Raw genomic sequence first — 12,275 nt, 5'->3', positions numbered from 1 at the left:
AGTGGTAGTGAGGTTGGCTCAGGATCGGACATTGTTTCGTTCTGCTGTGCATGGGGTCGCTATGAGTCGGTTCCGACTCGATGGCACCTGACAACTGTTGCCTTACTGATGTGATCTGCAGAGCTGACTGGGGAACTGGTAGCCTGGTGCTTATCGACTATGTGATCCAGAGCTGGTCACTCTCTCTGCCTGTGCTTTGCCTAGAAACAAGACCACTGCAAAATAAGATTTGGTGTATTTGAAAGTGTATTTGAAAGAGTTTTATAAACTCTCAAGTACTATACAAGCACACATTTTTATTTTGATCCCAGATAAAGTGGTGGTTTGATTCTTCTAATATCAGAGGCAGATGATGGGAATGGTATTGTGGATTAATTGTGCCCTCACAAAAGAAAGGTTGAGCTCTATGCTCTAGTACCTATGAATGTAATCTTGGTTGGAAACAAAGTCTTTGAAGATACTGTCAACTAACATGAAGTCATACAAGGAGTTCCGGTAGCGCAGTGGTTATGAATCGGGCTGCTAATCTCACAGTCAGCAGTTCGAAACTACCAGCTATTCCGTGGGAGAAACATGAGGCTTTCTGCTCCTGTAAAGATTTACAGCCTTGAAACCCTGTACAGGGTTGCTATGAGAAGATGGTACATAACAACAACAACATACTGGCGTATAGTGGATCTTAATCCAATGGGAGTGATGTGTGTATACACAGAGAAGCGACACAGACACAGAGAGAAGATTCCTATGTGAAGATGAAGGCAGGCATTGGAGCACTGCATCTACAAACCAAGGAGCACCAAAAGTGGCCAAGAACCTTCAGACCCAAGGATGGCCAAGAACCTTCAGAACCAAGAATGGTCAGAACCAAGGATGGTCAAGAACCACCAGAAACAAAGATGGCCAGGAATCACCAGAACCAAGGCTGGTCAAGAACCATCAGAAACCAGTTCTCTTAGGGTCTTTAGAGAGAACATGGTCATGCTAGAAACTTGAATGTAGACTTCTAGCTTCCAGGACCAGGAGACACGACATTTGTGTTGCTTCACATGCTGGAGTTTGTGGTACTAATTATTAGAGAATCCCTGGGAAATGAACACCAGTGGTTCACTGTGGGAATCTCATTTTCTCTTATGACTCAGAAGATTACTGAGATGAAAGCCAACTCTGCAACTACCCCTCCCCCCATGCTGGTAGAGTCATTTTCCATCTCCATGGTGAGGAGACAGGAGATGTCAGAGCTGTCATTCATTCAACAAGGATGGGCTCGGTGATGGAGGACAGAAAGATAAACCAGATGCAAACACTATGCCAACGGAGCTTAGAATTTTAGCAAAGAGATACGGAAGCAGAATTGAAGCATGATGGTTGTATGATAGAAGTAAGTCCAGTTCTCTGAAAGCTCAGATGAAGCAGTGATAGTTCCCAAGGTGGGCTGGGTAGAGGGCTCATAGAGTAAGTGACTTATGAGCTGGGTCTTGAAGGTTGAGTAAGAGCTTCGCAGGTGAAGACAGACACACTTCTTTGAGACTCTGTAGATTTATTAATCAGGGAGAGCAGGCACTGCTCCCAAGATGACTGGTCACTGAAATGATTTCCTTTGTGGTTTTGAACAGGACCATTAAAAATCTGGACGTTTCTGTCTACCGTTCCGTTAAATAGAGGGAGAAACATCAGTAGAGCCACTGGGAGGACGAATCAATTTCTGTGGTTTGCAAGAGCAAGTGTCTACTTATTAGGAAGCCTCCGGAGAGAAAGCGTGGATGGCAGCAGAACACAGGAAAGAGAACAAAAAACAAGTGGAAGCAAATGGAACGGGACCCTGATTAGTCTGGGATGGATTGATCTTCCGCCACTCATTTCCCCCATGGCCCACAGTTGCAACTTACAGCTTGTTCAATATTTTAAAACCAATTTAAAGCCAATTTTTGAGTTTGCTTTAAAAAAAACAAAACTACATTAATCAAAAACTGCATTAAGTTTTGGGTCAAATAATCAAACTGATAGAAAGAGCTGATGGGCCCCAGGAGGGAACAGAACAGCTGGGCTCGAGATGGAAGGAAGCTGGAGAGCAGACACAAATGGCAGACAGAAGAAATCTTACAAGTGAATTGAACTGAACGGAAAATGTGAAGAGGGGGAATGAATGCATTTTGCGAGGATTAGAACAGTTGGAACACAGTTATTTCTTGTTGTTGATTGTGGTTACATAGATCCCGACAGTAAGGGTAGAGACATGTTTGACCTCTGCTTCATTGGGCTGATTTTGAGTTTGATGCTCTTCTCCCTTGTGAAGCCAGGGGAAGTCAGGCGCGGCTCCCTCATGAGTTTTGCACTCCCTTTCTGTGTTCAAGAGCATGAAAACAGCCATGGATCAGTGACAGAATTCTCGACTTCCTTACAGGAGATTTGAACTCCATTCCCAGCCAAGACACTGCATTTACAACTGCCATCTGTCAATCTGTTGGTGGAAGCTTGTGTGTTGTTATGATGATGACCCAAGTTCAGAGGAGTTTCCAAACTAAGACAGACTAGGCAGAAAGAAGGTGATTGGTTTCTGAAAATCACCTAATAAAAACCCTATGAGCACAATAGTGTGATCTGCAAAGGATCATGGGGATGATACAGGACTGAGCAGCATTTTGTTCTCGACCATGAGTTTTGTTCTCGAGGCTGACCTACTAGCAGCTAACAACAGTAACAACAGCAACATGTTTAAGAGTAGCTATTGTTGAAATAAAAGTAGCATGGATTGCTAGATGAACAAACAAATCTGTCTTGGTGAAGTCTTGTCAGAATGTTCCTTAGAAGTGAAGATGAAGAGACTTGATCTCTCGTACTTCATGTATTCAGGAGGGACCAGTTCCTGGAGAAAGACGTCATGCTTGGTAAAGTGGAGGGTCAGAGAAAAAGAGAGACCCACATCAAGATGGATTGGCACAGTGGCAGCAGCAATGGACTCAAGGGTAACAATGATTGTGAGGTTGGCGCAGGACCGGGCAGTGTTTCGTTCTGTTGTGCATAGGGTCACTGTGAGTTCGCACCTAACAATAATAATTGTTGGCACCTAACAATAATAATCTCCAATAGCAAGATGAATTGGCATGGATGAAGCATGAATTGGATGGCTGGGATGCTCAGGCAGCTTGACACTTTCAGGTTAAGCAATGTTCTTCATCTTCCTGCTTACTGCTATCCAAAAATTGGTGCTAAAGTACTTCTTCTTGGAGCCTTTTCCCGTGTTCGTGAGCAGGTGGGTGGAATTACTAGGAGAACCCCATTCTCAGGGATACAGACTCTTCTGCCGCAGAGCTCTCTAGTAGAACTGTGAGCTTGCTAAGAATATCTGAGAGCAAACAAGGTTAACACAAAGAGCGTTTGTTCTCTCTGCTTCTGAAGGATGGAGTCCGTCTTAAAACTCCCAAAGTACTTCTGACCACCATTGGAAAAGCCAGTGAGAAAATCTGAATTCATTAGTTATGTTTGCTTAGCCCCCAAAACCCAAACTGATGTCAAGTTGATTCTGACTCTTAGTAACCATTGAGACCCTATTGGTAAGAGTTGCTCCCTATGGTTTCTGACACTGCACATATTTATGATAGAAGAGTGCCTCATCTTTCTCTTGTGGGTTCAAAGTGCCAATCTTCTAATTAGTAGTCAATACTTAACCTACTGTGCTACCAGGAGCCTGCTATGTTTGCTTGCTGTTGTTAAGTGTGGTCGAGTCAGTTACCACTCATAGTGACCCTGCACAGAGTTTCCGGTGCTTATTCTACAGCGCCATGGGTAAACATCGCCACAGAATACCTTATGGGGAAACACAGCTTTATGTTATGAATTGAGGACATTAGATCTTGGATGTTCTTTACCTCAAACTTAAGATGTTCTGTAACCTGTACATCTATTTATGAAGCTCTTACCAACAAAGTGACAAAAGGACTTATCTGGGTAGGTTTGGTATTTGTGGAGCCTTGAATTTACTTGATAGAGCTTTTCTATCCAAAGTCTTATTTCTCACCAAGTGATTGGGTTGTTGTTGTTAAGAGCCATTGAGTTGATTCTGACCCATACTGACCCTGTATAGGGTTTCCAAGGAGCAGTTGGTGAGCTTGAACCACCCACCTTGCAGTTCAAATGACTTTGCAGTCTGATGCATTAGCCCACAGCGCCACACCAGTGATTGGGTGTGACTATGCAAATAAGGTATACAAGACTCTAAGGCTGGGATTGATTACTTTTGTCCTCCAACTAGGCTTAAAAGGAGCCATCTCAGAAGCAGAGATGGAAGATCCCAGGACCAGCAAGGAGGAGCATGTGTGACATTTGAGATCCCCACCTAGAGAAACAGCGATGGCAGAGGCTACAGCAAGGAGAGACGGAGCAGCTTCAGGCTCTAGGCCTAGGGACTGAGTGCAGCTGAGTGCCCACAGGCGGAAGACTGGCTTGAAGAATGTACCCTTTGGGCATTCACACACTGGCTAAAAGAGCTTCGTAACACGTGTTCTAGCAGGGTAGAGGTCAAGGGACCACACGGCTGAGAGTCTGAAGACAAGAGTGAGGCGTGCCTGAGTTCCTGATTGGAGAACTGCTGTATCCTGAGCTGGCTCATTTCCCTAATAAACCCCAGAATCGTGAGTATTGTTCTGAGTTCTGTGTGGCCGTTGCAGTGGATTATGGAACCCAGATGTGAAGCAGAGAGCACTGTGGGAGGGGTGGTTGGAGTCAGAACAGGGCAAAGAAGGTTGTAGGGTGGAAGCATGTCTGACCTCTGCTTCCTAGGAATCCATCGGCCTGGGGCTGATTTTATTTTTCATTCTCTTTCCTCCTTGTGAAGCCATGGTCCCCACATAGCTTATTTAAACCCTTGTATTTAAATGTATTTAAAATACAGGTTTAAGTACCCATGTATTTAAACCCTTGTTAACATCTAGTCCAGTTGAAAAACAATGAACAAATTCATCCACTGTGCTGAAGTTTTCATTCCTTCCCCCTAAAGTTTGGTTGATCATAATTAATAAAGGAAAGAGAATGCATTTGCATTTCTCTCAGCCGAGAACAGTGCACTAGAGGACGGTTCAGTAAACACACTTCCCCTCATCAAGTCTGAAAGGCAACTCAGCCTAGTTCGTGACACAGGGAACAGTCGTGCTATCTTCGTGTCAATTTCTATGCACGCCCTTCGTGGAGACAGTTGTTTTTGTGTTTGTTTGTTCCCCCCCACCCCAAAGATTCTAAACAGAATCTCTTTAAAAAAACAAAATGAAACAACCCAAAGTGGAGTTAGTGTTGACTCCTCTGCTGTAGAGCTGGTTGAATTGTTTTCTCTCCCTTCCAGAGACTCCGTTTATGCAGAGTTAAGTTGCATGTCCCCAGTCCACATGGCCTAGGTACAAATTGACCATAGAAGGACTAACAATCACCAAACAGCTGCTGAGAAAGCTGAAGTCCAGGCCTTCCCTGAGGTGGGGTGGTTCTGGGTCAAGGACTGGGATGATGGAAAAGCTGAGTCCCACTGGCTGTCTTTAGGATGCCAGTGTGGTGTTGTTTTTCTCTTGGTGACCTCCAGGACCTGGCTCTCCTCCATTATTGCCCATACCCTGAGGCATGAGGTGGGGGCTCTGTACCTGAGTAACTGTCCCTGAGGCTTCCGACTGCGCAGTGCACGCCCCTTCATGGTAGGCCTCTTTACAGTCCCGACAAAAGACAAGCTGCAAAAGAAGACACACGCATTAGAGAGGAGGAGACCTTGGCTGGTGCCGACGGTGAGTGTGCTCAGCTGCTTTGAGACCACTCAGAGGAGCTTTGGAATCTACCCCGGAAGAACCAGCCATTGGAAACCCTATGGAGCACAGTTCAGACACACATGGGGGCACCATGAGTGGGGGTCGATTCTAGAGCAACAGGTTTTTCTAGTGACATTTGACCCATAACATATTTTTCTTCCTTTTCCCTTCTTCAAACTCATTACATTCATTCCTCTGATTCATGTGATCATTTTTATGGCAAAATGCCACTTTGAAAAGAGAAATAAAGTATTATTTCAATAGCACTGTTCCCTCAGGACTAGAAAATGTCTCAAGCACTGCAGGGTGGCAGGGTTACAAAGATGCATAAGCCAGGTTTTCTTCCTTTAAGATGTTTCTAGTCTGGGAAAGAGAAAGTTGTACAAAGGAGTACTGCAGTGAAGTGTTACTGTTACACACAGAATGAGGTAAACAGCTTCGTTCAAGAGCTTTGCATCTAGCACAGCTCCAGGTATAGCCCATTTAAAGGTCTAGGTGGACGGACTTCTTTCTGTGTGGAAACCCTCCACGGAGAGAAGAAAAGAGCTGGCACAGAGTCATCTCACTGCGTGACAAATGTCCTCCACCCTTCATCTTATGAAGAAGGTGGCTGAAAAAGGGAATGCCGGCTCGGCTGCATCCAGGTCTGGTGTTTGGGACCATTAGGTCTTCCAGAAAGCACAGCTGAGCCTTGAACACTTGGGTTGGAACTGCGCGGGTCCTCTTAGTCGTGGACTGTTTCCCTGTTTCTGCGGTGGGACCTCAAGTACTGCTTAAAATGCTGTGTGATGTTCACCTTCTCCAGGTGAGCAGTGCGTGGATACTCTTACACCTGAGTTCATCACCATGGCAACAGGAAAAAAATCGGGAGTAAGTGGGCCCGCGCAGTTCAAAACCGTGTTGTTTAAGGGTCAACTGTAAATCATCCAAGATTTCTGACTGTGCTGGAGGTCGGTGGCCCGAACACTGTGTTGTTCAGAAGTTGACTATGTTTTACTTTCTCTTGTCATCAACTACACTTTAGAGGTTGCTGAAGTGGTCAGCTGTAAGGTCTTGGGGTCGCCATCTTGGTTTCTGTGCCTCAGTTTCCTCCTCTGGAAAGCCAAGATAATGATGATTCCAACTCATAGAGATCTGTATAGGATTTCTGAGGAGCTGCTGGTGGTTTGGAATCACTGACCTTGTGGTTACCTGCTGTTTCTAAGTGCTATTGAGTCAGTTCTGACCCATAGTGACTCTATATAGGGTTTCTGAGGAGCAGCTGGTGAGCTTGAACCACTGACGTTGTGGGTCAAATGACTATGTGGTCCCGTGCATTAACCCACAGTGCCACACCAGGTGCTATCTCTTATGGCCACTGTAAGGTCTAGGACATGTGACTGGATAGGATTGTGCCTGGAGTTGGTGCCAGCCAGGGACTCCCCTCTCCCCTCTTTCACTTCTGGGGAAGGAGGTTCTCCACACACATGTCCTTCACTAGCTAGGACCACTCTCAGAGCTGAGAAATGTCCATGTGTATAGTATGTGCCTGGTGTGCTGGTTTTAGAGAACAGACCCCCAAATTACTTGATACTGGTCCCATTGAGGGGTGGGGTCTATGGCCCTTCCCCTAAAATCTGGAAGCTATGGCTTCTTGCTCAATAGAATATGGTAAGAGGGATGGAAGACTACTTTCTAGGCCCAGGCCCAGGCCCAGGCCCAGGCCTTCAGAAGCTAGCAGCTTCCAGGTCCGGTACCTTGAAGCACAGCCACCATACCTTGAAGAGGGCTACCTGAGGAGAAAGGGACGCCCTGGCCACTCGGCTTAGCTGAGTAGTCCATGACCAGCCAGCACAAGGTTGCTGTGTGGGACCCTAAGAAGAAAACTCCATTTTCTACTTAGGCTAAAGCACGTCTCCCTGTTTCAGGAATGTGCCTGGTCAGTTAGTACTAGATGGAGATGATGCCCTTCCCCTACGAGCCATAAAAGTAGAGATAAACTCTCCTGACAAACCCAAGGCTAGATAATGTATGTCTTCCTTACCCTAATTAAACTGTCCTAGCGTAATAAGCGTCTTCCTTATCCTAATGAAGCTATCCTAGCTATAGGTAGTGGCCAATCGAATTGTGTAATCTCGTACCTTACCAAGTGTAAACCAATCCTAGAGAAGTTAGGTAGAAGACCCCCGAATCTGTTTGCAAAAATCTATAAAACCCCGCTACCAGAGAGCTCGGGGCTCTTTCCCTATTCCGCTGCATCAGATAAGGTTAGAGACCTGGCTCGAGCTTGAATAAACAACCCTTATGTATTTACATCGGTGACGGCTCCTGGGTGGTCACTGGGGACCCTGAACTCTGGGCATAACAGCTGGTGGGTGAATAAATCATCCATCGAATGTAGACCCTTCAGCCCCTGGGTGAGCCTCTGACTGGGACAGAGACAAGCAGTCCTCACAGAACCCTGCCTAAGCTGTAGGTTTGGGGGGCAAATAAAAAAACAAGCAAGAATTTCCATGGTTTAAATCACTAAGTTTTGGGTTCTTTCTTACATAGTGTTAGGTAACTGATATTATGTCGCTGTTGTTAAGTGTTGTTGAGTTGGTTCCGACTCATAGCGATCCTGTCTGGGGTTTCTGAGGAGTGGCTGGTGGGTTTGAACCGCCAACCTTGTAGTTAGCAGTCCAGTGTTGATGCTATGGTGCCACACCAGAATAATGGCGCTGAATGTCTGGAAGACTCAAGAGATTTCCAGAGGCTGAACATTTCTCAGATTATGATTCTGGAGCATAAGCTGGGAATTTAGACTAGTTTTACTTCAGACAGCTTCAAACAGAAAATCAAAAACCCAAACAGAAAATCAAAAACCCAAAACAAATAAGATGGGGATAAAACTAGCTTTCTCTCTCCCCCTCCCCACCCCCCCCAGCCATACTGACTTCTTTACCATTTTGTTTTCTCCTTTCTTGAAAAAAAAAAAAACGAAAAAAAAAAAAAAAAACAACAGCAGTTGGTGCAGCAAAACCTCCTTTCACATTCTCTTCACCACAAGAACATAGTCCCTCCTTCCCTCTGTCCTCATCGGGCTTTAATACTCATTAGGAAATTCTTTTAATCTCAGGACATACAAACAACAAGGAAGCGATTTGATCAGGAAATGACTTCATCTACAGAGACTTGGGCCCTGAGTGTTGCAAATAGCTTACGTGCTTGGTGGTTCATCCCAAGGCTGGAGGTTGGAATCCAGAGGAACCTTGGCTGAAAGACATGGTGCTCTCTGCCAGCAACTACTGAAAACATCATGGGGTGCAATTCTACTCTGATATATTCGGGGACCCTTTGAGTTGGAATCAACTTGCTGGCAACTCATTTTTTGGTTTACTTTTGTGGCCCTGCTTGGTTCACGTGTTAGAATGCAGTACCAGGGCTCCGACTGAGTCATGCTGTGTATGAGCGGGCTTCAGAAAGTTTGTGGGAAAATTCCGTCATCTTTTCATCCCATTTCCCCATGAACTTTTTGAAGCCCCATTTCTCCCCTGCACCGGGCCCTGTCTTATAGTCCATCTCCTTCATTAGAGGACACTCAGACTCTGTTTCCTGTTGTCTCCAAAATAAAACAAACCTCAGAGTGTGTCTCAATTTCCTTACACAAGAAGTAATCACACCAGCATGCTGTATTAGTATAATTTTTTTAAAAACGTATTCACTGGGTTTACTTTGTGTTGGCATGAGTTTGTATTTCAAAGTGTATTTTAAAAACTTTTTATTGTGAATTGAGTGAAGGTTTACAGATCAGATCATGAGTTGCACTTTCAGCAAGTCCTATCCTGTGCTTTGTTAGGAGGACTGCAGTCCCCTCCATGTACCAACATGAACACTTTCTACCTTTATTCACCCTCTCTCTTGTGCTCCAATCGGTGTCCTCCTGCTAATTTCATCTTTCCTCCCAGCATGCTTTAGTATGACAGATTCATGGTCTCTAAACTGACAGACAGCTGATGAATAGCAGGTAAACCAGGGACTCCTATTTGTTTATTAGTATTGTTTTAAGTATCTGCTGATCTCAGGGTTTGCCATGGACCTATCATTGTGCTGAGTTAAAAAATCGTGGGTTGTGAGGCTTGGCCCCGGAGAAGAACTGAATGTGTGATTTCCTCTTGTTTCCTGTGGGGGCACGGCTGCTCTCTGGGTGCAAAGGGACTCTGTTCACCTCTTATTAGTAAGTGGATGAGATATAAAATCAGTTTCATGGTGGAGAAACACCCTGGAGGTTGGTCGGTTTGTCAGAACAAATAGGTCTTTCCTGACACAAATACATTAAAACCCCTTCCACATGGGTGCTACAAAGGACGGACTAAAGAGAAATAACAGGAAGGAATGAGCAGGTCTCAATGAAAGTCTCAGCATGTCAGTAGCAAAGGTCATACTAACCCGCTGCTGCTGACTTCACACTCAAACCCGAGAGCATCATTCCCATTTAGCTACATCTTCCACTGGGTCTTTCCCAGTAAAATAATAGGAATCTGTCACACACAACATGCAGAAATAGCTAGGAGGTCTGACTTGATCGGTAACATGTCAAGGTTTTAATAACATTGACCAGAACTCAAGACTCAGCCACTTGTATGGGGTGGGGGTGGGGCTTCAAATAATTCATTATTTTTCATTCCAATATTCCACGAGCTTAAGTGTTGCACACCTTGAACAAATGCTTAGATTCCAAAACTTTGTACCAAGGCACCCCTTGGCTGAGACGAGAAACTCACAAGGATTGGGGGTGGCCTGGGGACTAATTCAGCTTTTTGAGGAACACACCGTAAAAACATCTGTTGGACTGTGTGTGAATGAGTAACTTTGGGCAGTTCATAGTGTGCACACATCTTTTTCCATGGGAAGGCTTTGCAAAGCCAGGTGTTTGGAGGTTCCGATGACAAAAACCAAACAGAAAAGTAATACATTAAAAGCAGTTTGGAACAGGAAATGTGGTTATTTACTAAAGAGACAAAGGGGAGCTCTGTGGCTCCATAGGATAAGCACTAGACTGCAAACCCCAAAGTCAGCAGTTCAAACCCACCAGTTGCTCCATGGGAGAGACATTACACTTTCTCCTCCCTCAAAGATTTACAGCTTCAGACACCCCAGACAGGGTTGCTATGAGTTGGATCCAACTTGATGGCATTTAACAACAAGAAGAAAACAAAACAATTTGTGTTGAGCACCATATTTTTATGCAAAGAACCCACACATTCTATGTTTATTTGTTCTATATTTGTGTTTTTGTAAATGTACCACAGCAATATTTTTTAATGTGAATAAAAAGATAGCTTAATTGCACTGGACTGCAAAGTCAGTTTGAACTGTAAGGTTGGCAGTTTAATCTCACCAGCTGCTTCTTGGAAACTGAAAACAGGGTTGCCATGGGTCAGAACCAACTCGCTGGCACTTAACAACAACAACAAAATGTTTTTTTAATTGATGACAAAGTGGTCAAGACCCTGATTCTTGCTAAGTTATTTGGACCTAAATATTTAATAAACACAAATGCTAGGCCTTTCTTTAGTCTGGAAGGAACCATGAAAACCACCAGTGAGCTGCTCAGAGCCTGGTGCGAGGAGGAAGTGTGGGGAGGGCTGGCTGCACAGATACCAACTTGGTCCTGGAGAGAATGTTTTGGGCCAGTTTGTAAACAAACCTGTCGTTTCCCTGTGTGTCTGGGTCGGTGACCCAGGGATTTGTTGTACATTAGCTTCCCTCTCAATGGGTGGGCATCAGGTTTCCTATCACACAATGGATGGCTCATTCTCTTACAACTCCAGAGGTGAGAAGACCTAATTCAGGGCATGGAACCTTTGTGGGCTCTAAGGGAAGACCCTTCCTTATCTCTCTCAGTTCCTGGTTGCCCTGGGCATTTCTTGGTGTTCTTAGATGGACCCTCACTTGGTGTTTTCTCCCTGAGGATGACTCTCTCTCTGTCTCCTTATTTACACGATACCACAGAGAAGGGGTCAAGGAGGCCTCAAGGCACAGTGGGTTAAGCACTGGCCTGCTAACCAAATGGTTGCCAGTTCAAACCCAGCAGTTGTTCTTAAAGAGAAAGATGTGGCAGTCTGCTTCTGTAAAGATTTACAGCCTTCTAAACACTACAGGGTGTCGTCTCTCATACTTTGGACATATTGTCAGGAGGGAACTGTCGCTAGAGAAGGATATCATGCTTGGTAAGGTGGTGGGTCATAGAAAAAGAGGAAGACCACTAAAGAGATGGATTGACCAAGTGGCAGCATCGATGGACTCAACTGTGACAACAGTAGTGAAAGGTTGACCCAGGATCGGACATTGTTCTGCTGTGCATGGGGTCACTATGAGTCGGTTCCGACTCTATGGCACCTGACAACAACAACAACAACAACAACAACACTACTGGGTAGTTCTACTCTGTCCTACAGGGTAAATCAGAATTGACTCTAGGGTAGGTTTTTGGCACAGACAAGGGGACAGGCTGGGACTTGCCCTATTCTAATA

The 12,275-nt window shown here is 45.0% G+C and overlaps 1 protein-coding gene across 1 annotated transcript in view; it reads right to left on the bottom strand.

The window, feature by feature from the left end:
• Window positions 1-12,275, bottom strand: part of PARK2 (parkin RBR E3 ubiquitin protein ligase) — a gene marked incomplete at its 5' end in the record, with an annotated part of 1,031,565 nt that overhangs the window by 35,771 nt on the left and 983,519 nt on the right. The window contains one exon of the mRNA XM_006877276.1: window positions 5,622-5,705. Within this exon, the coding sequence (XP_006877338.1) occupies window positions 5,622-5,705 (84 nt within the window). The remainder of the gene's footprint in view (window positions 1-5,621; window positions 5,706-12,275) is intronic.

The sequence above is a fragment of the Chrysochloris asiatica genome, unplaced genomic scaffold (genome assembly GCF_000296735.1).
Source record: "Chrysochloris asiatica unplaced genomic scaffold, ChrAsi1.0 scaffold00453, whole genome shotgun sequence".
NCBI classification, from domain to species: domain Eukaryota; kingdom Metazoa; phylum Chordata; class Mammalia; order Afrosoricida; family Chrysochloridae; genus Chrysochloris; species Chrysochloris asiatica.
Note: the sequence above shows the minus strand (reverse complement) of the source record. Positions and strands in the feature narration are given on the sequence as shown.